General features: G+C 40.0%; 1 protein-coding gene across 2 annotated transcripts in view; it reads right to left on the bottom strand.

The window, feature by feature from the left end:
* The window catches only part of KIAA0319L (KIAA0319 like), a 1767873-nt gene that overhangs the window by 247765 nt on the left and 1492845 nt on the right, over positions 1–27263 (bottom strand). For both annotated transcript variants that reach the window (XM_044059462.1, XM_044059468.1), the window contains exon 16: positions 23374–23533. In XM_044059462.1, coding sequence (XP_043915397.1) covers positions 23374–23533 — 160 coding nt within the window. The remainder of the gene's footprint in view (positions 1–23373; positions 23534–27263) is intronic.

Below are 27263 nucleotides of genomic sequence, written 5' to 3' on the forward strand. Positions count from 1 at the left end.
GGCAATCCCTCATGTCGTGGGAGGCTGAAGAGCCACGAAAGGACTCGGTCTCCAGAATTGGGGCCCTCTGCCGCCTCTGGGACGGCGTCTCCTGAAAAATTTCCCGCCTCTGCCTCTGGACGGGAATCTTCCTGCTGTTGGGAGAAAAACTTGAGATTTCCGAACCACATTTTCCCCTCCTTTGGCCTTGGGGTAAGGCCGAAGGGAGTGGAATAACGGGCCCCTGGCAGATAACGTTTTCCCTCTTGCTCACAGCGGTAAGGGTGTCTTTCACCTTGGGTCCAAACAATGAGGACCCATCAAAGGGAGCGTCGGAAGGAAGACTTGAAGGCCTCCGCAAACTGACACAAGCGGAGCCAGGCCTGTCTACGAGAGCCACGCCTGTGCCGCTCTACCGCCTTCGGCCGCATAAGATATGAGCCTCATGGACGAGTTAGCAATTGACGTCAGGATAGCCAACTGAGAGCTAACGGACTGGGCTAGCTGCTCAGGTAGGTTACCCGAGAGGAGTCTGACAACTCCTTGACCAGATCCTCTGAAGCCTAGTAAAATGTGCCAAATAATTCAGAGACCTTAAGGTAAAGGCCTGAAGTCAGGGTGCGCTTCCGCCTATCCATACTCCTAGACTCCTTATTAGGAGGATGGATGGACGTTGACGCCTCTGCCACGCCCTGCTGTGTAGCAGATGCCACCACCATGGCATCTACAGCCACGCCTGGTAAGGAACTCCTTCTCGGGGAGCAGATAAGAATTTGTTTGGACGAGAAGGACTGGTTCCACAGTATCCTGGACAAACTAAATCCAGAAGCTCGTCAGGGCGGAGACACCCAGGAGGCGGAGGGCTGAGCCCCAAAGGCCTTGAGGAGCACTGATTCCGCAGAGGGGTTTGGACATCCAGCCGCCTCGTTGTTTGAGGATCTCCAAGATGTCTGCAAAGGAGACATCATCCGAGGACGACTTAGGGACCCTCTGCATCATCCATATCCGTGTCCGATGTGATAGACTCAGGAGTCCACGTGCTTCCTCTTGCACGATCTCTTCCTTGGGGTTCCTTTGGAGAGGACTAAAAACCCTCAGGAAGAGGGAACCCCACTGGGGTAACCTCAGGCCTCGGGCTCCGCTGGCCATAGACAGGGAACTACCAAGGACCCAGTCTCCACGCCCAGGGAAGGTGCTGGTAAAACCGGAGAGATGGTCGAAGAGGATTTGGCCAAGGCACTCCTCATGGCCCTGAAAGCCGGACCTCCAGAATCCTGGGAGCGTCCAGTCTCCGGGCCATGATAGTAGACGGAAGTCCCGCAGCAAGCACCGAGGGAGGCTCGGAACCGAGAGCATCGGTCCCAAACATCACCCTCGGGTCCAGCCGAAGAAGTCCAGCACAAACTCGGACCCGAGGGCCCGGTTGGAGTAAGGGTCCAGAGATCTCCACCGGCTCCAAGAGCACCTGCTCCGGAGCCAAGCAGTCGGAGGAGGAATAGCAATGGGATGGGTCATGGCCATCGGCTCAAGCCAACTGGGTCGGAGCGAAACAATTTTGGAAGACTGGGGACTGGAAAAGTCTTTGGAGCACCCTGTCTATATCAGAATCCGACATTCTCGAAGACCGAGAGGAAACAGAACGGGTTCGAAGACCCCTCGGCCCCAATGGACTAGGGGACCGGCTCGGCGACTCGATGAGAATCGGCCGAGGAAACACACACACCAGATTCCATCGGTGCCGAGGTAGACTTCGCCGAGGAGGAAGTGTCTGAGCGACCCTTGTCGGCTCCGAGAGCAGTGGAGCCGAAGGTGACCCGCCTCGATGCCCCAGCCATCGGCTCAAGTCCGAGGAGTCGATACTGAGGCATCGAGGCAGACCGTTTCCACCTCGGCTCAAGTCTTTGGAGCCAAGGAGAGGCCTGCCTAGGTCTCTTGGCAGTCGGATCCGACGGACTGGTCGGCGCAAGCCCTTTCTTTTGGCAGGAGTCGGAGCGAAGACAAGGCTTCTTCAAAAGAGGGTTTAATCAACCCTTTAAGAATTAATTTATTTTTCCTCTCCTGAGGACCCTAGAGGAAAAAGCGTGACACACGCTGCATGACTCCTGCAAGTGCTTTGCCCTAAACAATAAACACAAAGTAGATGGTCATCAGTGACAGACATCTTAAAAGCACATTTAGTACATTTTTAAAGCCCAAGGCCTAGGGGCTTGAGACATAATGCTAACAATTCCTGACAGGAAATTTAATCACTGTAGAATCGTAATGACAAAAAGCCAAGGCTTACAGAAACTGTGTAAAACACAACCTTAGGTGTAACAACCGAACTTTAAACACTAGAGTTCAGTTAAAGAGTTTGACCAAAAGGCCCTGGATTGAAGTGGCCAAACAAACTCTACACAATCACACACAATAAATTTCAGTACTCAATCGAACACAATATCAAAAGCAATAGCTATAGCTATAGCCGTTAAAACGGCTTTTGTTTTGAAATACAAGCACAAAACTGACAGAAAAAGTAGTTAATAAAGCTACTCAGCCCAGCCAGCTCGAGACCACGTCCTTGCAGTTAAGCGGCAAACGAGATCTGGGGGACTGTTGGTGGTGCATCCTGGGATATAGTAAGCTCAGCCAATAAGAGACTTCGCTCTTTGGCATGAGCCGAGGGATCGGCTCCGAACCCATCATTCAGAATGTAGGCGAGATAGGATCACATAACATCAGATAGTTTATATACTAGCCTTTAGAATGACACTTCTGATAAAAAAAATAGGATTGTATTTCTATGTTATTGTCTCTTTTTAATAACAAAACATAATATCTCAGAACAATTCATTATGGAAAGTTTGAATCTTAAAAGGGAAGATTTTTGATGTTTGTTTAGGTACTATTAGACGTAAAACTTAAGGAAAAAATAGGACTCTAACAGTAGTCCTAGACTACAGAGTATCAAATTATGGGGGCAAATATAAATGTATTATTTGACACTCTACACTACGAATATAATAATAGTAGAAGACACAGTATACAAACAGAAATAGAAAGAGATCGGAATAAGTAAATATGTTTATAGTTAAAGAATATAAATATGTCTGCAAGGGTGGAAGGTTGGCATAATGTTTAAGGTGTTCATCTTACAGGCACAAGGTGCAAGGTTTGATTTTGACATGGGATAACTGGCTGGGATTGGAATGGCCCACAAGGACAGTTAGCCTGGTACTAATTTATAAACTTATGATCCTATGAACAACTTTACACATAGTAAATAAAATAGAAAAAATATAAATCATCTGACTTACAAATTAAGTATGAAAATAAATGACTTCGTCCCTATAGTAGACCAGGGAGTTAATGTGAGGTACAGCGAAAGATGACTGTAGAGATATTCAGTTTGGTCAACTTATAATAAAGATTCTGAATACCTGTTTAATGTTTCTTATTCATAATAACTCACTTTCAGGCTTTTTTAAGAGGATGCATACTAAAAATATGAGACTTATTAATATGAATCAGAAGCATGAGCCAAGCTTTTTTAGTCTAATGTAGAGTTTGAGAGGTAGTTTGTTTGTCTTTTTCAACAAACTAGGAATATGTTATTCCATTGTAGAATGTTTTAGGGTTATATAATTAGGTAATTTTTTATTTGTTCCAAAGTTTTGTCCATAGCTGAAGATTTCATATTGTTATACATAAAATATATAAGTTCTGTACATAAATGTGATTTAATTATACTTGTGTTTTTCTCTCTTGTATAAATATCCGATTTTAAATGCATATCTATTGATATTAATGGATGGAAAAATCCAGTAAAGAGGGGGAGTCTGTTAAAATTCTTGCACGTACATAAAACTCAAATAGTACTTCTAAAGGAGGCACATTTACTTAATAAAGATGTAAATAAACTTTCATTAAAGGATTATTTGGTTTTAGTAGGTTCTGACTTTTGAGCTAAAAGAAGAGGCACCCTCATTTTATGGAAGACGTCATGAGTAATGCCTAAAGTAAAAGATGCATATGCTGATAAAATGGTATGTTAAGCATTGTTACAACTGAGTAGAACAGAAAACTATATATACATTAGTGAATTCATATTAGATTCTAGGGGTTGGAGCTAAAGATGCAAAAAATTACCTAGACACTATAGACTATTACATGAAAGGTGAAGTCATAATGACTGGTGATTTTAATTGTATTGTATCAGACAAAGATTCCACTGCAGATAGAAAGTTGAGAATTACATCTTCAGCCAAACACTTAATGATTTTTATAAATCTAATGAATTTAAAGGATATATATGAGCTAAGGAAAACAAACTTACTTCAATTTATGCATTATTCATATAGCTATGGAACAGAAAAATATTGAAACATTTTTGTCTCAAGCAATCTGTTATCACATATCAGAGAAGATTCAATAGTTTAATCTCCATTATCATACCATACTGCTATAATCTTCAATATTATTTTAAAAAAACTGATTATCTAATACATCACAGGAGATTATCAACATACATTATTAAAATAAAAAGATTTAAGGACTGGTATGTTAAAGAAATCAAAAATTTACTAGAAATAAACATGCATGGTGAAGTAACTGACATTGTCCTGTGGGACTCACTAAAGGCTTACTAAAGAAGAGTTGCAAGCTGGCAAATTAGTAAAACAAGAGACACACTAACGTTAAATCTTAAACCAAATAACATTATCAGTCAGTCTGAACTTAAAAACCTAAATACAAAATATGTTGAAATTCTAAATCATAAAGTTTCAATAAACCTGGAAAAACTTAAACTTCATGCATATTCAGTAAACCCTTTAAACTTGCATAAACTTGCTCTTAGATCAAATAAAATGAATAGACTAAATCATATCAAAGAAATTATAAGAAATATAAATAATAAAAAAGAAACTAGAACAGATATTAAAGGTATTCTTGAGGGCTTAAAATTATTTTATGAAAATACAAATAACCTACTGTGGATATAAAGTGTACACATCCCTGTTAAAATGCTAGGTTTTTGTGATATAAAAAAATTAGACCACAATAAATCATTTCACACATTTTCCCACCTTTAATGTGACCTATAACATGTACAATTCAATTGAAAAACAAACAAACAAATCTGTTATGGGAAAATATCATCATCTTTTGGCTTTTCCCGTTAGGGGTCGCCACAGCGGATCATCTCTTTCCATTTCTTCCTATCCTCTGCATCTTGCTCTGTCACACCAACCGCCTGCATGTCCTCTCTCACCATGTCCATAAACCTTATCTTAGGCCTTCCTCTTTTCCTCTTACCTGGCAGCTCCATCCTTAGCATCTTTTTCCCAATATACCCATCATCCCTCCTCAGCACATGTCCAAACCAATGCAATCTTGTCTCTCTTGCTTTGTCTCCAAACTGTCCAACATGAGCTGACCCTCTAATATATTGATTCCTAATCCTATCCATCCTAGTCACACCGAGTGCAAATCTTAACATCTTTAACTCTGCCACATCCAGCTCTGACTCCTGCCTTTTTGTCAATGCCACTGTTTCCAACCCATACAACATAACTGGTCTCACTACTGTCTTATAGACCTTCCCTTTCACTCTTACTGGTACCCGTCTGTCACAAATCACACCTGACACTCTTCTCCACCCATTCCACCCTGCCTGTACTCGCTTCTTCACCTCTCTTCCACATTCACCATTACTCTGAACTGTTGATCCCAAGTACTTAAACTCATCCACCTTTACCAACTCTACTCCCTGCATCCTCACCATTCCTCTACCCTCCCTCTCATTTACACACGTTATGGGAAAAATAAAAAACATACAATAAGATGGTTGCATAAGTGTTCACACCCTTAAACTAATACTTTGTTGAAGCACCTTTTGATTTAATTACAGCATTCAGTCTTCTTGGGTACACACCTGCCATCAATTAAAGATACACTGAGTAATTCCAAATAAAGTTCAGCTGTCCTAGTAGGATTTTCCTGACATTTATTCAGTTGCCTGCTACAGCAAAAGCTATCAATTAACAAGTGAACATATAAAAAATTGACAGACCACTCACTTTAACAGAAATAAAATATCAAATAAAGTTAAAAAATAATAAGGTGCTAGGCTAAGACAGTCTTATACCAGAACTATATAAAATATTACCGATGGTACAATTAAAATAATAGACAAGGTCTACAGAAAAATAAAAACAACTGCTGAAGTTCCCCTATCATGGAAATATTCCCTTAGATCACCTATTTTAAAACAAGATAAGGCTCCTACAAAGTGCTCATCACACAGACCCATTTCACTTTTAAATGTATACTATAAGATGTTTATGTCCATTTTAGAAAACAAAAGTAATGTGTGCATACCTAAACTAAATAACAATGATCAAACTGGGATTATTTTAAACAGACAAGTAGTGGACAATATAATAAGAATACATACATTAATAGATTATGTAAACAAAAATAAAAAAAGAACTTTTATCATTAGTCTCAATTCAGATAAGGCTTTTGACTCAGTTAAATGGTCATACCTGTTTAAGACACAAAGTGTATAATTTTTCACCTGAGCTAATTGCATTAATTTCTAAGTTATACAATAACTATTGTGATTATGTTAAAATAGGTTCTTTTCTTTCTCATTCCCTTAAATTACAAAAAGGCACAAAACAAGGCTGTCAATTTTCATCTTTATTTTTTTGCATTAGCTACAGAATCCTTTGCTAACAATATTAGATCCAATAAGAACAGTAATGGTATCAAAATAAAAGATTTCCAACTAAAGATTCAGCTCTTCGCTGATGATATTTTACTAACAACAGGAAACACAGAAAATTCACTAGAACATATAATTAGTTCTATGAGTCAGTTTGAAGACATCTCAAACTTAAGAATGTATCATAACAAAGCAAGTACATTATTAATTAATACAAAAACTTAAAAAAAATACAAAAATATTCTTACATCAATTGGAATAGCAATCAAATAAATACCTTAGTATAACCATTATGTCTAATAGTAAAGAAATTACATAAACAAACTTTCAACAGGTTGTTGATAAAACTTTAAGTTTAGTCACAAATTGGAAAAAATTCTTCTTTACTATGGAAGAAAGATTAATGCTTATTAAGATGGTAATTCTCCATAAAATATTATTTGTCTTACAATCTTTGGTACTATCTCCACCAAAAAAAAAAAAATGAAGAATATAAATAATATTCTACTTAACTGTTTTTGCATCCTAAGAAACCAAAGTTTCCTTTGATTGGCACAGAAAATGTTGGGATAATGGTGGATAAGAACTCCCTAATATTCAACTGCATGCTACTTTAACAACTGTGAACGTTATACAGTTGTGGATAAATTCATCTTATGATTCAAAATTGAAACAAATACATTAAGAAATATTATTAGTAAATAATAAATATATCACAACCAATCATAAACAAATAGTTCCCAATAGTTTTACCTGGTTATTAAAAGATTTTTGCATAAATGGTATTACATCCTCTTCTCAAACTCCCTATTTAAATAACATTTCCTCTTTCCAAACTTCACATATTCTAACCATTGTATTAAATACTTCATATTTTCTGTTTCCAATTGTATATACAAATGACTGCTTAGAAACTCATAACTTCAAAAAAATGCTAGTATTAAAACAACAAAATTATTTAATTTACTGGTATTCATTTTTAAATGGCAGTGATAATATATACACTGTTGAAAATTTAGAGTCCAGATACAATCAAGATTCTAAGAATTGGTTAATTTTACAAATATTTAGAGACTTTGTGAACACAGAGTTAAATAAGACATTTAATCTAGATAAGAAATCATTCCCCAAATTATTGGAATTCTTAACAAATATCAATAATAATGTAATGAAAAATAAATTATATTTGTCACAAATTTATAAAATTCTTGTTAGATTTCACATATTTAGACAATTCCTATTGGAACTACTCCTCAAAACGTAATAATGAAGACTCCTCTGAATAATACAAGAAATTAATATTAAAATCTATAGATAAAACTAATCTTTATTATACTGGAATATTTTCACTTGGAAAATTTTACACAGAGCTTTTGTCATTCCTAATAAAATTACAATTATGTGTAAATCAAATAGAATTAAATGCTGCAGATGTGATTCTGAAATAAGAGCTGACTGCATGCATATGGTGTATGAATGTGAAGTTATCTCCCCTTTTTGGAAAGAAACTAATAACTCTATTTAAGCTCTATGGTCAGATAGATATAACATTTCTAAATATTTAGTTTTATTTAATCTTCCAATTCCTGAGAGAATTCCAAAAACCCAAGTGCCTCTTCTTTGGTTTATTCTTGCTATAATGAGAAAAATAAAGTTACCACCTCTAGTGTTGAATTTATTAGTATGGAAAAAATGGTTTGCAGTATTGAATTGCATACTATAAAGATGAAAACTTCTAATATTACACAGTCATATAAATCTTGGCTTAAACTTAAAAACTTGCTTGAAAAATATTATTTGTTGTTGATATATAACTTTGACATATTGATCAGCTGTGTACCTATGTATATAGTTATTTGTTTTAATAACTGATTTGTTGATTTATTGCTTTAAAACCAAATAAAAAATGTAAGTCAATTTCACCCTAACTGGAGCCAAGTATCATCATTAGGACTCTAAACTTGATTTGCCTACTGCTCAAATTTGGGCATTTACTATCTCTCCAGCTATCTCAGAGGGAACTTCAAAGCACCATGGCCAAAATACCAGATTGAGGTCATAACTATCATGCAGTATGAAAGTATATATCACCTGTTTCTACACTGAAAACATGTTCTGAGCAACCCAAATACAAAACACCCTCATATGAGCTACTGTCCAATAATGGTAGATATCGGGAATTTCATTCCATGTCTTTATGAGTCCACAGCAACTTTTCCCAAGCTACTCGTTTTTCCTCTCACCAACAAAGATGAAGGATTCTTGATATCTTACTTCACTGACTTAAGGGGTACTGAGGGATTCAGATCTAACAATTTTCATTTATTACTCCACTATGCACTTTCGATTCAACTTAATATACAAGGCCCTGACTGCCTTTTCAACAGAAGAGGCTGAGTACATCCCTATATTCACAATACTATTGCCCCAGAGCTCTGGGTATCACAAAATAACCTTAGCAAATGCTTTGCAATTTACAAAATTTGGAATATATGTTAAGGTGGTGTCCCCCAAGGGGCACAGTGTTGCCACATGTGCCAATAAAAGCTGAGCTGGCAGAGGTTAATAACCCAAAACTTACATATCAGGAGCTACTGGATCACCTTTGTATGAAAAGAGATATTGTACAGGTGTGGATTAACATGTACAGCCTCAGTACTGAAACTGGAGGGATGCATGGAATTTCCTATACTCTGATATAGCCACAATGGACATTACATCAGTATTAATATCATCTTATGACACATTCAACTTCTCATTGTTGGGTTCATCAGAAATATCCACAGTGCCTTCCAACATAACTGACAATGACAGATTTTAAACAGTGTTGCCTTACATTAACATTCTCAACATGTGCAAAAGAACAGTCTTAAATGCCCAGTCGTAGAATATCCTGAACAATGAATTTTAGTTTGCAGCAATATGCTCTAATTCTCTGACACCACCATTTTTCACAATTATGAATAAGGTAAGAATCAACTCATTACTGATTGCATGCCTTTGGCTCTTCCTAAAAATGTACTGTGCAACAAATTCCCTTTATAATACCCTCTGTCGGTAAAATGCAAAAGTCTGAGATTGTCAACCTTTAAAGTTATCAACTATTTCCCAAGCACCACTCCAAAATTATCTTTTATCAATTACATTGCTACAAAAAAGACAGACTGGCAACTAGAACAAAATACTCTTAAATCACTGTCCATAACACATTAGTATGAAATTGAACCAAAGATTTCCTTCTAGTATGCAAATTTGGAGCCAAAAACAAATAGCTCTTTTATGAATAAACATTTGTCTTAAGGTAAATGCTGACAAAAAATGAACCGATCTAAGTAAATGTCTCAGAAACAATATTACAATACTGACTGTTCTTTCCCCAAATTAATTTGAGAATGTCCTGAATTTAAAATCCTGGAGGTGAAGACGTTATTCCTCTATCATCAAGCACATCTAGTTTTGCTTTAACTTGTGCTACATACAGGTCTTTTTTTCAGGAAAACTCCACCCTAGAACTAAAAAAATTCTTTTTTCATGCTTTGTTTCCTGACCTATTTTATTACCTCAAAATCACTCTAAGTGCTTTATTTGCAATTTTAGCCTGTTTTCCACAACATGGCTACCAATGGGGCTTGATGTATCAATGTGATCTTGTTCTTCCTCAACCCTTTCTCTTTCCCATAACACATTTCAAGTCTGCTTTGTATGACTCATGCCAGACATAAGGAAGTAACTGTGAATTCTCATGCCATTCACACATAACAGGATTTGTGTGAGCCAACATAGCTCTCAACCTTCCATCTCCAAAATGAGGAATACCACCTCTCATAATGTAGAACAAATGGGCAAAATGTGCAACACTTACTAATGGCTTACTAATAACTTCAACTAGGAGGCTCATAGGATGGCTACAATGTGATATTTTTACTTATAGAACATGTCTTTTAATGAAATAAGATTCAGTTTTATTTACCACTGATATCAATTAAAATATTGCTAACAATGAATGTGTGACAGACCCTTTCAATGTGGAACTTTGAGGAACATGAACTTTTTAAGACCCCAAATGAGGAACGTTCCTTGAAATGAGGTACACCTGAGAGGTATGTGAGCCACTTTAATTTTCTATACCTTCTGTAAAGGGACTGCTTCTTTTCTGTCTCTAATCATCCTCATTTATGTTTGGCTTAGAGCTTACACTATATTTAGAAGTTATTAAGCCACAGCCAGAAAAGTAGCCAAACTTCTTCTTCTTCTTTCAGCTTTTCCCGGTTAGGGGTCGCCACAGCGGATCATCTGTCCGCTCATAATTGGCAGCGAAGTTTTACGGTGTCGAGTTGCCAGCCCGGCACCCAACCTTCCACAGAAGGCACACATGCACACACTCATACCTAGGGCCAATTTAGAGTGTCCAATCCACCTACTGCATGTCTTTGGGATGTGGGAGGAAACCGGAGCACCCGGAGGAAACCCACGCGACCACAGGGAGGACATGCAGACTCCGCACAGAAGGCACCCTAGCCGAGAATCAAACCAGCAAACCTCTTGCTGTGAGGCAGCAACGCTAACCGTTACACCACCGTGGCTGCCCTAGAAAAGTAACCAAACTGCAGGCCTTTATTCAGGGTTTTCTTTTGTAGTCCAAGAGGAAGTGTCAGTCCCCTCCCCCCACACTAATGCAGAGGAGTTAAAACTGTCACTGTACTGAGAGTCCCTTGCAGAATCAAATGCAATTGAGAGCTCTTAATGGAAAGGAAGGGCCCTGTAATATAAATCTCTTTCCCTCTGCCTGCAGTAGGAAGATTTACTTACTTATTTAAATAGTTTCATTATTTTTTTTTCTGGGTGCAAGTAGCAGAAACTACTTGATTATTTTGGCTTGTTTTATTACTAGTAACAATTCATTTACCCCTTACTACATCTACAACATAATATTACTGTAACATAGGTTTAATTAACTACTTCTTTCTGAGGAACAGCCATTGAATTTGAGAACAGCACAATAAGTTCAAAAAGAATGCATTAGTTATACGACTAATGCATGTGATATAGAATTTCCTAAAATATTCAGTATCCAATCCCCTCCCCTGAAAAAAAAAATCATTGTACTGCATGGACTGTGGAATAGAGATAATTTTTAGTGCATTCTTTTACAGTGCCAGTATCATGAAGTCATGTTTGCAAAATTAGTGTTTTGCTGTAATTTAACAAATCTGGAAATGACTAGAATGTCAGGAAATTACTGAAAAAACATGCCACAAGCCAGCTGTTCCTCAAAGACATAGCATGACAAAATAATCATCTTTCAAAGTTACTTGTCTGAGTAAGCAGCGAACATTGTTCAAGCTCATCACTCCAGGACAAAGTAGACTCTGCATCTAGATTATGACTGTCAATCCATTTCAACATGTCATCGTCTAGACACCTTTTAAGAACCAGCTATAACTAACTTCCTCACCAGCAGAATTACTAGCAGCTAAATCTACCAAAATATTTTTTTCTCCACCCTCCTTGGTGTAACATCCATACTCTTCCCCCATATAACAATGAGTATGGGGTGCTACCATAATCACTAATAATGCCACTTGCCATCTCTTTGAAAGTAGGCTACAAGCCTAATAGGATTAACCCAGTCAACGAAACTAAACAAAGTATACACACACACATACACAGATTCATTCATTCTTCACTTAGAACGAGTGACACATATTAGATGTGGTCTTTCCTTTCTAAATATTGGAATGATGGAGGACATGGAAGAACGGCATACAGGAATTACACTTGCCACAGGATGGAGACAATATCCACGTCGAACTTCCCTTTGTCGTGCTGCATCAAGCAGAATGGAGGAGGAGAACAGCATTTGCCCGAATAATGAATAGATATTTTCCAGAGTACCCATTTCCTACATAATCTGAACCAGACATGGCTCTTTAATCCAATACTAGAGGAGAGGATTAGAGGTTGGTCTCACAAATCTGTAAGGACATTTACCTCATATGTATTTCTGAACAGCTGAAAGTGATGATTTTACCAACAGCTCACTGCCAGGGCTGCAGCATCTCCTAACATGGGAGGTTAAGACTGTGTGCCTCCTTGCTTACTCAAGTACTGCGCAACAAACAGATTAATGGAAAAAATTAGGCGGGGCTTCAAACATAGCTTTCCCCTCCAAGGCCTTTAGTTAAGAAGATAGCATATAGCTCCAACTGGCTGATCTGGAATCCCCTTTTCCAGGGGTACCACTTTCATTGATTCATGAAGAATCCGAGGTAAAACCCTCACAACACCAAAGAAGCAAACAGTATTCACCTGTGGGGATGAGAGTTCCCCCTGGACATTAGTGGGGACTGTTCACCACTCCATGGCCTGGTAAAAGCAACAGTAGCAGAACTTTAAGTAGCAGCCCTGTGACTACTGGCAATGGCCAGTCCATTGCACTAACTACAACCTCAAACATCTAAACTGCACGATGAAGACTGCTGAGGGGAGTATCTGGTCAAGAAAGTACAGAAGAGTCCAGAACTGGACCCAATGCATCCTCATCAAAAATGTCAGTTCATGACATTCCTGGGCTCTTACTACGGGCAACACGGAAAAAAAAATATTTTTCTTTTCATTTTGATCTTACTATGGGCAGGAAGGAATGCCACAGGAGAGTGTCCAGCACCAAGCAAATACAGGTAATCCCCTGCAATGGGATCAGAAAAAGAACATGTCCAGTTTATGGCAATCTTAGGTAATACAGTTATGGAGGCATCCATTCCAGAGATGCTACTAAAAGCCAGCAGCCCTGCTTTGGGAACACAGAAAGATGTTTCAAATGCAAAGATACGGCCAATATTTTAGTAAGAAGTCTGGCAATAGAAAGCCCAAAAGGCAGCATTCTGTACTGAAAATGATGCCCACCCAGAATGAAAGAACTTTTTGTGTGGATTCCAAACTATGATGTGACAATTATATGTTATGTCCAGCAATACTATCCAGGCAACCTGAAAAGTACAGTTGTGTACCTACCGTAAATGTAGATGTTCGAGTGTATTCACTGTTGCAGCCATTACACTTGGGTTATCCTGCTGGCAGGCTACCCGCAGTCGGCCAGAGTTCCAAAGTCAATCTCCGGCGTCGGTTGTTATCGCCTCTTCCCTGACGTCAGTGCACCAGGGGCATAAAAGATACAACCAACGCCATTTTCTTCAGTTTTTCTTGCCCCAGATGTCAGGTGCCCCCAAATAGGAAGGCTGAAACAAATGATGCCAAAAAGCATGCATGTACTAAAATAAACATTTCCTTCGTCTACAAGCAAATACACCACAAGGTTGTATAGAGTTGAGAAGTACAGAAAAGTCCCAGCAATGAAAAGGAGGATGGTGGGTGGGTAACCTGGACTGCAACAGTGAATACACTCGAACATTTACATTTATGGTAGGTACACAACTGTACTACGTTCATCGTGTTTCACTGTTGCAGTCATTACACTTTGGTTGAATCCCAAAGCTGAGGTTGGGTGGCTGGGCCTAAATAGGATTAGGAGAGGCTACCAGGCCCTGCAGAAATGCAGTGGCAAAGCCTGCTCTGCATTTAGAGTAGAGAGGCAAGTGGTAGTGCTTGGTGAAAGTGTGTACTGAACTCCAGGTTGCAGCTTCTAAAATGTCTTTGGTTGGTACTCCTCTGAGAAAGGCTGCTGAAGTGGCTGCTGCTCTGGTAGAATGTGGCCTAATGCTCTTAGGTACTGATTTGCCATTTTGTGCATAACAGAAGCGAATGCAGTGTCCTATCCATTTTGAAATTGTCTGCTTTGAGATAGGCTTTCCTTGTGATCCTGCAGCATAGGCTACAAACAACTGCTCAGTTTTTCTGAAAGCTTTTGTTTTTTCCAAGTAGAATCGTAGCTGTCTGTGTATATCCAAAGCGTGCAGAAGTCTCTCCCCTTTATTCTGGGGATTTTGATAGAAAGTTGGCAAATGAATGGTTTGGTTAAGAGCTACACTGGAAACCACCATTGGCATGAATGTTGGGTTTGTCCTTAGAGACCCTGTCCTGGCGAAAAATGATGAAAGATTCCACTGCCATTAATGCCTGTAACTCTGAGACTCTTCTTGCTGAAGTTATTGCTAGGAGCAGAGCAGTTTTCCATAATAAGTATTTTATATCAGCTGTGCTGGCTGGTTCAAAAGGAGGCAGTGTGAGCTTTTCTAAAACAAAATTGAGATCCCAAGTAGGTATTGGTGCTCTCCTTGGGGGTCTTATGTTTTTTGCCCCTCTGAGGTACTGTCTTAGTAGTGGATGTGAAAAAATAGGAGGTTCCGTATTGTAATGAGCTGAAATAAAAACACTCGTATGGACAAACCTTAGAAAAACACAAAGAGAGTGCTCCGCAGCCAAAGTAGCCAAAAGCCTTAACGCAATGAGCTGAAATGGCAGAGGCATGGATCTTAATAGATGAGAAGGATAGGCCTTTGTCCAGCATCTCAGGTATTGTAAAATCTGAGGTATATTTGGAACAAGTGGATCGAGCCCTTGTGCCTGGTTCCAAGCACAGAATCTCTTCCATTTTTCTGCATAAGATTTCCTAGTGCTGGGCCTCCTGGCTTCTAAAATGGCATCCATAACAGCTTTTGAGAGAGGTGTGGTCTGAGTGGCTATATTATCTGCCATGCAGCCAGATTTAAGGTTCTGAGTTGACTGTGCAGAATCTGATTGTTTTGTTGAGTCAGAAGATGAGGAATTTGAGGTAAAGGCCAGGCTGGGCCTTGAGACAAGCTGTTAAGGACTGGGTACCAGTGCTGGTGTGGCCAGTCTGGGGCAATCAGGATAATTTTTGGCCTCTCTTGTCTGACTTTTAGGAGCACCTTGGGAAGAAGAGGCAGTGGAGGGAAGGCATAAACTGTCAGGGTTTTCCAGCTGAATGATAGAGCTTCCATTTTCCATGCTTGTGAGTGATAAGCTCTTGTGCAGAATTTCTGTAGTTGGCAGTTGTGAGGGGAGGCAAAAAGATCTATGTCTGGGCGTCCCCATTTCCTTGTTATCATGCTGAAGACCTGTGGATTTCCATTCGTGAGGATCCATGAGATTTCTGCTTAGTTCGTCTGCCAGTGTATTTTTCATTCCTGGCAGGAATTGTACCTGCAGATGTACTTGATAGGTCAGTGCTGTGTTCCACAAAGTCATGGCTTGCCTGCAGAGGGGATAGGAATGTGTGCCCCCTTGCTTGTTTATGTACCACATAACTGTGGTATTGTCCGTCTTTATTAATAGTTTTACTGGATGTAGTAGGTCCTTGAAAGCTGTCAGGGCATTCTGTACAGCTAGCATCTCTTTTTGATTGATGTGAAGATGCATTTGTTCCTTAGGCCACGTGCCCTGAATACATTTTCCTGCCATATGTGCACCCAGGCATAATCCGTTGCATCCGTTGTTATTGTCTGCCTGGCTGTGGGTAAGGTGAAAGGCTGTCCCTTGTTGTGGTGACAGGCCCGGGACCATCATCGAAACTCCTGTTGTAGGCAGGAAATTAAAGTTATTGTTTCCAGGCTTTGGCAATGTTGAGTCTAAACACTTTTTAGATACCATTGTAGTTTCCTCATAAGCAGTCTTGCATATGGAATTAGTAGAATGCAGGACGCCATGAAGCCCAGGGCCTGCAGAATTTTTCTTGCAGGGAGCTGGGTCTTTGTTGCCATCATTTGAAAGTAATGAGTCAGTTGCCTTTGCTTGTCTGGCATGAGATAAGCCATCTGGGCAGTTATATTTAAGCTTGCACCCAGGAATATTATCTCTTGAGAGGGCACTAGTTTTGATTTATTTTCGTTTACTGTGTACCCTAGGCAAATTAGTAATCTTTTTACAAACGCCAGATGTTTTAGAAGAATGTTCTTGCTCTCTGCTTGAATAAGGCAGTCATCCAATTGGGGATATATTTGAATTCCTCTTTGTCTGCAAAATGCAATTACTGGTGCCAGGCATTTTGTGAAGACCCTGGGCGCAGTAGATAAGCCAAAGGGCAGTGCAGAGAATTGGTAATGCATTGAGCCAGCTATGAATCTGAGGTATCTTCTGCAAGATTGTCTGATTGGGACATGCAGGTATGCCTCCTTGAGGTCCAAAGTAACTAGCCAAGCCTTCTTGCCCAGCATGGGTAGACGTTGCTGCAGTGTTAACATTTTGAATTTTGGAACATCCAGGAAAGTATTTAGGATTGACAAGTCCAGTATTGGTCTCCAGGCTTTGTCCTTTCTGGGTACTAGGAAAAGTCTTGAATAAAATCCTTGTCCCTGTTCGTGCTGTGGTACTCTTTAGCTCCCATGTCCATGAGAGCAGCAATTTGTTTTTGTGCCTCTGCCCATTGGTTTTGTGGCAGGTCCGGCATACCTTTTGATTTTGGAAGGGTCTGAAAGTGGAACCTGTAACCTTGAGAAACAATATTCAGTACCCATTTGTCCTGGGTGATTATGTGCCAATTTTGTGAGAAAAGTGCTAGCTTTCCCCCTAGGGGTGCTGCCAAAAGGTAAGTGCTTGGCATTTGTAGAGGGAGGTCATTGGGACTGTTTCCTATAAGGTTGTGATTTGTCTTCTCCTCCTTTGGGGGCTGAAGCACCCCATTGTTTAGGTCTGTAGGAGCCTTGGGGCTGAGATCTGCCTCTTGGGTGTCTGTATCTGCCTCTTTGTGGCCTGTCTGACACCGGAAAGGACCAATTTTTTGAAGGCCAGTTTCTGCTAAACCTAGGTGGTTGAACCTGTAAGAAATCCTTTACTGTCTGCATTGATTTTGCTTTATCCTCCATTTTCTTTAACACCTCTTCTGCCTTAACACCAAACAAAGTATCATGCTGTAGTGGAGCATCCAATAATTTTACTTTAACATGTTCAGGTAAACTTTGTTCTTTCAATCAAGCATGCCTTTGAATGACAGAGCCTGTAACTGTGGCTCTAAAAGAAGCCTCTAATGAATCAAAACCACATTGCAGAGTATGCTTTCCCACTTGTTCGGCTGCATGCAATAAATCTTGCATTTCCTTACTGTCAGGACTTTGAGTTTGTAAGCATTTTCTGTTTTAACAAAGACATGAGGTACTGATGATATTTAAGCATGTGAAACTGGCAGTTTAAAGCCCTTACAGCTAAAGTAGCAGAAGTGTAAATTTTTTCCCCCATCTATCCAGAGCTCTGGAATCCCTATCAGAGGGGACAGGGTTTTTAGCCGTGGAAGCCTTAACCCCTTTGGGACCTGAGAAATTGTTTCTGGGTCCGCAGCAGGGTTTTTGTAAAGAAATTTATGAGAGTCAGGGACCCTGTAGTACCTGTCTGGCTTGACTGGTGCAGGAGGTAAAGAATCAGAAGACAGACTGGATTCAGAAAAAACATCATCAACAATATCAAGGACAGGGGGGACAGCCAGGGGCCTGTGCTGAGGCAATCCTGGCTCTCCCAATGGAAATGCTCCCTCATGGTGTGCAGGGTTTCTCCAAAAGAATAATCCTCGGGCGGAGAGGCTGAAGGTATAGATTCTTCTGCATCAGAGTCCTCATAGGGAGGGAGAGAATATCCCTGATCTGAAGAGGAATCAGAGGAAACAGAAACCTGGTCAGAGAAATCATACTCACTGTCTTGCCTAGGCCTTTTATCAGGAGGGGGATGGGAACCCCTGATCAAAGTAATTAGGTCTTCGGCCATTTTAAGCATCTGTTTCTTTGGCATGGAGGACTGTCCAGGAGAATGCTGTACTTGTTTCCTTGTCTTTAATGGTGTTTTTGACTTTGCCTTGGCTGCTGCAGTGGACTTAATAGTAAGCTGTGAAGGTCTGAAAACACCCTCAGAAGCCGATGCCTGCTCAGCGGCTCCAGACCCATCTGAGGGAATAGTTTCCGCAGGCCCAATACCTTGAGTTTCCACAGACCTAGGTGTCTCCACGTGGGAGTCAGATACGGCCTGTGGCTCTGAGGTAGCGGGGGTCATGGGCTGCAAAAGCGCCTCACTGAGAACCGGCAACTGGCCTAGAAGAGGCTTCGTCGTCAGTTTTGGACCTCAGATGCCTGTCCTTTTCTTTGTCTTTGCGTTTTTTTATGAATTCTGGTCATCGGTTGTTCCAACGGCATTATGTAGTTAAACCTTCGGCCAAAGTAATGTAAATCAAAATCAAACCGACGCTTAATAGTGCATTTGTTGAATCTAGCACAAAACTGACAACTAGTAACGTCGTGGTCAGGGCCTAGGCAAGGAATACAGTAATAGTGAAAGTCCTTATGAGGTATTTGCTTCCCACAAGAAATACAATTGTTAACTTTTACTGACATCGGTCTGGAGCAAGAAAAAGTTTCCCCTATGGGGTACTTAGCTTTATTGAAGACTTCGGTTCTGAAACTCGATTTCGAAAATCTCAGGAGTCGGCCAACCGGCACTTGCGAACTGCTTTTGCTTCGGGCACCGCGCGGCAAGAAAGACTGGAGAAAATGGCATTGGTTGCATCTTTTATGCCCCTGGCGCACTGACGTCAGGGAAGAGGCGATAACAACCGACGCCGGACCTAGACTTTGGAACTCTGGCTGACTGTGGGCAGCCTGCCAGCAGGATCACCCAAGTGTAATGACTGCAACAGTGAAACACGATGAGCATCAGCAGGAGAAAAATCTTCTAGAGAGTCACCATGTGGAGTCTGATGTATCAGATATGCTTACTGAAGCTGCTGAGGTCCAGAATTTGAAGAAAGAGAGAGAAATACAACCCTAGCTTCATTCTGCATAAACAAAATGCAAGTACAAAGGCACCAAAGGTCCGTGTCAGAAAATACGTAACCAAGCAGTAAAAAAAACTCCACAGACCACCAGGCTAATGCAGCAAACTTTAATACAAACGTTAGCACTTTCAGCCTAGAAGTGAGGTTACTCATCTCATCATATAATGTCACATCATCTGTGCAGAGTCTACACGTCCTGACAGGCTGTCCTTTTATTATGTTATGAAAGACAAAACCAGGGTGCATGCTATCTTTTGCTAATAAACCATTCTTTCAATATGATTTTCTAAAAACTTTAGTGTTAATATTATTAAACATATCACACTGAATTTTAATGTCTAAAAAATCGATCTCTGTGTAACAATGTTGTAGGGTAAACCATAAAAAACTTGTGGTAGACTCTAAATAGGAGACGAAATCCCTTAACGCTTTTGTCAGGACATCTAGACTCTACACAGATGATGTGACATTGTATGACGAGATGAGTAAACTAGGCTTGTTTCCAGAGGTTATTGCCCCAAAGAAGTGGGTAAGGAAGTCAATGATATCCTGCAACACAGAGAGACCAGAGCACCCCCCCCCCCCGGTTCTCTGAAAAAGGGGTGGAGAAGAGGTTGGTGTGCTCTGCAAACTGAACGAAACGTGAGAACAAGGTGAATTTGTATATTAAATACAGTAGTGATACTAAAAAAATTTGTGACATAATACGGGGCAATTGGAAAATTTTGCAATCCGATGATGCACTGAGGGAGATAGTTCGAGATGCCCCTAATTTTATGTTTAAAAGGAACAGGAATTTAAAACAGATTCTGTGCGACAGAGATAGAGAAAATATGAAATACATTGGGAGGCTAGGAACCTATCCCTGTCAGCGATGTAAAGCATGCAAGCATATATCCAAAACACAGGACTTTGTTCATCAAATCAAAAGAGGGTATATACACCAAAGCTGTTGGCGAACTGTAACTCTTGAGAATGTTATATATTTGGCTAGGTATGTGTTGCACATCATTCTATGTAGGGAAGACCAATTGTAGTCTTAAGGATAGAATTTTGTGACATTTGTCTGCTATATGTTTACATAATACACACAATGCTCTGTACCAGCATGTTAATAAACATCAGGGGCACTATTTCAATTTTATGTTATTACAACTGATTAAAGTTATCCTAGGGGAGGTGACCTTGTTAGTTACACTGACTATTGTGAGATACAGTGGATTATAGACCTTGGGGCTGATAGAAGCCCAGGGCTTAATGGAGTGGTGCCTTTAAAACATGTTAAGAGGTGTAGACCTTTTACTTAGGTTCTTGAATGTTGACTGGTTAATAGCTATTTAAATACTGTGTTTGTACTACAATGTAACTGTCTAATGAAGGATGCATAAAGTTTGCTGCACTAGCCTGGTGGTCTGTGGAGTTTTTTACTGCTTAGCCTCATTCTGAAAGAAAAAAACGACTTTATGATCTTTGAAGAGTTGTGTTTGGGCCTGTCCCTACAGCTTTTAGCAGAATCAACTAGGAGAGAATTAAAGAGCTCTACGACATGGCTATCTATAACCATGACTGGAACCTATCTACTGATAGCTCTCCAAACTGAAGCAAAGACAGAGGACTGTGTCCCATTGGGTAGCCTTATACTATCATCAGGGCCACAGCTGCTGGACTTGTGAAGCAATCCACTTGAATGGCTTTGTCAGAGGAGGAGGCAAGATCATGGGACACTTAGGACCCTCTTTAGATGTGAAAGGAAGTTGCTTCTTCTTTGGCGTGCTTCCCCTTCAAGATGTCATCTGCCAAGTCCTGTGAAGTCTATCCAAATAAAACCTCCTCATGAAAGGGAAGTCTAGTACAGGCTGCCTGAGTTCTTTCTTTAAGAAGACTGCCTCAAGAAGGGCACATCGCATACACACAGGCTTGAATTTGTAAACCTATTCATTGTGTCAGGACATTCCAGCTACAGTAAGCCATATGGGAAACAACTCTGGAATGCATAGAAAGAATCTTTGATCATCTCCTCTTTGAGCCAGATTCAGGAAGGGAGTAACATTCCTCTGCCTCACCCATGAGGAAGGACTTTGATCCAGGCAAGTGAGAAAAACAACTGATGGCCCTATGTCCCAATGCAACAAAGGAGAATGTTCTCTTGCAAACCCTGTTTCAAGGCTTTAAGGTGCTTGCCGAGTGGCAAAATACTGTGATCCCTGCATCCTGTGATGACTGAGATAAATAATAAATCAGCCCAAAAATAACTGTTCAAGATCCTGCTTCACTTAACAGCGGGCTTACAAAGAACATCTATTCTCCCTGGAGAAACATAACCAGAGCCTATGTATTTCTGAGCATTCCACTAAGCATCCCTGGTAAATGGCTACCAAAGGCTCCTCTCATCTTGCTTCCCCATACACTCAAGAATGTGATTCTGGTGAGAAAGAACAGAAAAAAACACCATCACCTGACCTCCTTCAGCATGATCTCTACTGAATACTGGATGGTGCTGGTTACTTTTGCTTTGGTTTTGAAGCAGTTTTTGAAAGTGCACATAAATGGGAAGTGGGTAATGAGATTTTTTTTGAGGAGAATATACTGGGGCCATGAACCAGTCCATGACTAAATTCATCTGATTTATCGTTTCTCAAACTAATGGTTACTCTTCGAGGAAGACTCACTGAACCTCAAAGAGCCTCCAGGTTCTCCATCACTTAACAAGAAAACAAGATGAAGAGAATTCCTTGCTGTGTCAGGGTAAAATTCACTCATAATCTGCATGCATGGAGTTGAGTATATAACTACATGAGCTAAATGTTGGGTAGCAGGAAACCAGTATGAAGGAGCGTGTCTGTCAGTCCTGGCATGGGGACTTAAGGGCTGCACTAGGCTAATTTCTAGCATCAGGTCATACTTCATAAGGGTATGATGCAGCAAAGACAGAGCCCCACAGAATTCAAACATCTGCCTGAAATCGAAGGTCTACGCCATTAGCCCTCATATGGAAAAACATGATGTGCTTTCCCAAACCTAGGACAGTAGAACTGAAAAGGCAGACCCACAGTAAAAAGCTCTTGGTCCTGAGACAAAACAATGTCTCACAGTCAGGCAACTGTTGGGGTTAGTTCCTAGCAATTCAGCCAGTTTCTCCAGTCAGCTGACTAGTTGCTGACAGACAAGGAAGAGACTCTAGTAGAAAACTTGTAATACATAAAATGGAGGCCAGGACACCCTCAACACACATGGGGACTGAATACACATACCTACTGGAATACCTGGCCAAGGCTTACTACTGATTCGCAAATTTTCTGATGAAACGTGGCATCGAAATAAGACTGCACAGAGGATCCTAATACCAATCTCAGTTGAGAAACTTCCAACCACTGCCATCTTTTTGAGTGAAACAAGCTAAAAGTTATTTCCCAGGATGTTGTGGGCGGCCGAGCATGGCCTCTGAATTTACAGAAATGCTACATATCAAGCTACTCTCACTGGCAATAGAGACAAGATTGCTGTTATCTGACACTTTGAAGGCTTTGCTGCTTTACACATCAAACAAACTTTTCAGACATAAATCAAGACTGGCATCTGAACTGTGTGAGCTGCAGAAAATAACTAGTTGCTTAGGGGAGTTAGGCATAATGCAGAACATCAAAGAGTGTGCTGGCACAGAGTACATGCATCCCAAATGTGTGAGTTACAAAGAGAAAATGCCAAACCAGAATGAACAAGGTAATGAACCTAAACCTAAATAAATGTTAACTAAGAAGGGTCCCTGACATTATTTGAGCAGTTCACTTCAGCATTTAAAGACTGCACCATTAAAAAAACATTATGAAGCAGTTTATACCATGCTAAAACATACTTTGACAAGCTAACCTAACATCCAGCTTCTACAGATGATAAAGTAATACTAGGTCTAAATAGAAATGCTTTACAAATCATGAAGTACACATTTCTTCCATACCTCTGTTCTGTGTATGGATGAATCTTCTGCACGATGATGTCCGAATCTAGAACTCCAAGCAGGACGCCTATCTGTCTGATCAGCATCCCTTTCTGTCTTTCTGTCATCCTGCTGGCACTAACATCAGTTATGATCTCCACCAAATTTTCTTTTCTAGGATCTAAAAAGGTGGAAAAATGAGAAATTATACATTGTGGTTAGAGGTGTTTTAGATGTGACAGATAATTCAAAAATTTGCTCTTTTACGTTTTCCTATGGTGATCAAGAACTAGTTGATGGAGCTCTAACATCCTAAACTCAAGTAACTCAAATCTTACTGCCTAATGGCAAAAGACAATGCAATTTGCAAACTGATTTGAAAAGGTCTGCTTAACTGTCAGCACTAGGGTTACCACCTGTCCCACTTTGCGAGGGACAGTCTCTCTTTGTGCAGTTGTGTCCTGTGAAAAAAACTTAAAAATGACAAATGTCCTGAGATTTTAGGACAAAAAATGTCCTAAGTTTTATTCAATAGTTGCAAAAAGCAGCTATTTTGTATCTGAAACACCTAAATGTTACATGAAATAGCATTAGCAACTTGAATACTACAAGAATAAGCTTTCTCTTTCATCTCCCATTATTCTCCCTCCAGACCTCTCCGAAGCTCTAACCAAGACCTACTACAAATCTACAAACCCAAATCTAAATTTGGACGCAACATATACAGGTATCACCCCAATTGCCTGGAATAGGCTCCCACTACAAATCAGGACTCTTACACATCCTAAACAATTTAAGACAGCCACCAAAGAGCACTTTAAAAGTCATTGGTCCTGCCACTGCATTCTCCCTCCTTAAACATCCCCTACTTCTCATACCTTAATCTACTTTCTGCCCTTAACTCACTCTTCTCACTAGCTCTCTCTAATCTTCTTTGACTACTCTTTCTACTGTTTTCTAAAATCTATTAAGCAAATTGCCTCAGAGAAACAATTTATTGTAATTGTCCTGCCTTCATGCAACTACATCATGATAAAACTGGGTTTTTGTAACCACTTACGCCAAAAACTATATTCGTCTTAACATATTTCTTTTTATACATCTTGAAATAGTTATGCTATACTCCTGATTACTGACACTGTATAACATTGTACTGCTACTGAATACCTTGTAATAATCCTGTAACATTGCTGTTTAATGCTTATTTATAATGAAAATTGTATAATATGTTGGAGCTTTTCTCCCCGGGCCTCCGCTGAAAAAGGGCTCTTCAGCCAAGTCGGACAATCTCGGTCAACAAATGTAAAATAAATAAATAAATAAATAAAATTTTATTTCAGCAAAAAAGTGATGTTCTGTCCTTTGCACTGGCCGTGGGTATGTCTTGTCTTGCAAAATCTTACGTTTCTACAAAAAATTTCCCACTTTGGGCATTTGAAAAGTTGGCAACCCTAGTCAGCACCACCCTCCCTGAAGAAAGGGGAACAAACTGTTTTTCAATTTTCTGTAACTTGAGCACTCCTTTTGGGTAAATCCCGAGTTGATGACACTTATCTGTGTTGTGAAGGGCCTTTCCTCACCTAATTTCTGCTCCTGAAAGCAATAAGATGACAGGACTGGTTTACGGCCAATACTGCTTACACTGTCAGGAAGAAATGTGGACTCGGCCTAGCAGGAAAATCCTAAGCTATTGTCTCTAGTGAGACATTTTAAGCCTAGACAAATTACCCAATTTCCACATAGCTATGTTGTCCCATAAGTGATTAACTACCCTTATAACTTAATATTAAGAACTTATCAACAAATTTGGGACACACCTTCAGTGTAATAGAGACTCTACTGTGGGTGAGGCATTTAAGTAATGCTTATGTCCATTAGGAGGACAGGGCTCAGTCCTGAAGTGACTTTCCTATTTCCCATCATTGGTCTAAGTTACATTTAAATAGGGACATGGATTGGCTTTGTTTTACATGGATGGGAAGTCTATTTCAGAGTAGTAGTATCCTCTGGGATATGCACCTGTACCTCCAAGCTGTTCTGTTTATGTTGGACAGCTGGTTGAGGTCTGTGTTGTTTCTAGTACCCTCTGACTTGTGGATGTGCAGTAGATCTGTTAGGACTGAGGATGTTTTATAAGCCAGGCATAGGCTGCCTCAAGAGCATATCAAATCGGCGAAGCTAGTTTTGGTAAACGGTACTTGAACTAAATCCATCGGCAGTGGAGTTTTCTTCTTTCTCCACTGTTGTACAACCCTGGAGTTGGTGTATATATATATATATATATATATATATATATATATATATATATATATATATATGTATCTGGGGGTGGGAGTAGATTGTGCCTTCCCATGCAAAAAAAAATGTTTGTGCTACGTTCACCAAAGGTAGCTTTAGTGAGAAGCTTTTGTATTTTTTACCTTTGCCAAAATTACCTTTGGGGAGTCAACATTATTCCGGTAGCTTCTTAGTTTGTACAGGAATGATTACAGTGACAGGGTTTTCAGGATATTCATGTAGGTCATGTGACCCAGGCAAAGTATTCTCTTTGTAAGGAACCTCCAAGTTTGCTCCAATTGCTGAAAATGCCTGGACAGATACATAACAAAGGATGCACTGTACTCAAAGATGGGCCTAAAAACAGCTGAGTAAAGTGAGACAATGAACTATCTAGACCCTAGAATTATCCCTTAACTTATAAAATGCTCAATATAAAAGGACTTCCTTACAACAGTAGACATATGCATGTCAAATGCTAAGTCACTGTCTACATAAGTTCCTAAGTCACTAACTACTGGGTCTACTCTTAGGGATGTACTATCAACGTGATAGTTCTCAGGGGCAGTCAGTTTGCAAAGGGCACAATAATACACTTTTTGGCTTCAGCTATAGACCACGACTGACACTAGTTGTTAGTTTGGGACAAGCCCTACTGGAGGATCACAGAGACTTCGGAGGATTCAATGACTGTTCCCAGACTTCAATCTATACGCTGGCAAACCGCCTCCTCTCTTTTTCTGCCCATCAACACCGGAGTTCCCCAAGGCTCTATCCTGGGTCCCCTCCTGTTCAACATTTTTACTAATAACTTACACTCTGCTACTAACCTCTCAACCCTTTTACAATATGCTGATGACTCCACCCTCATAACCACAGCCAACACCATTCCCGAACTCTTTCACGTACCCAAGATACTTTCACTTCCATAGAGACCTACTCACTGACGATCAATTAATATTAATATTAAACCCCCCAAAAAACTAAACTCTTGTTATTTCTTCCAAAAAACCTTGCACAACATAAATCCTCCTTCTCCATTACCTTCCTTATCAACACCATCATCAAACCCAAACCACATATCAAATTACTTGGTGTCACCATCGACGGCAAACTAAGATTTGTCATACATATCAATTTAAGCATAAAAAAAAAATCACCAGAAACTTGGCCAACTATACTGAAATCACAAATTTCTAACTCCTCTAAACCCACCCTAGCCTTCTCTCTCCTCTTACCCAGTCTACTATATGCAGCCCCAGTCCTCACCAACCTTCAGTCTTCTCTTCTCAGCAAACTAGGACAAACCTACAATAAAATAGCTAAATTTGCTGCTAACCTCTCCTATGAATCCCATCACTGTCCTGCCCTTAAATCTTTACAATGGCCTGTATTCCCAAATCAACTTATCCTTCCACAACTGCTTATAATACACTCTTTTCTTTACAACCCAACTTCCTACTCCTCTATCTCTAATATTGTATCATAATATAACTCCCGACATCAACTCCGCTCATCAGATAAACATCTGCTGGACATATACAAATCATCTAAAAACACTGGCAAGTCATTATATAAATACTCAGTTGCTCACTCCTGGAACTCCCTTCCTTACAATATAAGAAGTATCCCCC

Source organism: Protopterus annectens, chromosome 1.part2 (genome assembly GCF_019279795.1).
Source record: "Protopterus annectens isolate FY-2018-M chromosome 1.part2, PAN1.0, whole genome shotgun sequence".
Taxonomy (NCBI): Eukaryota; Metazoa; Chordata; order Ceratodontiformes; family Protopteridae; genus Protopterus; species Protopterus annectens.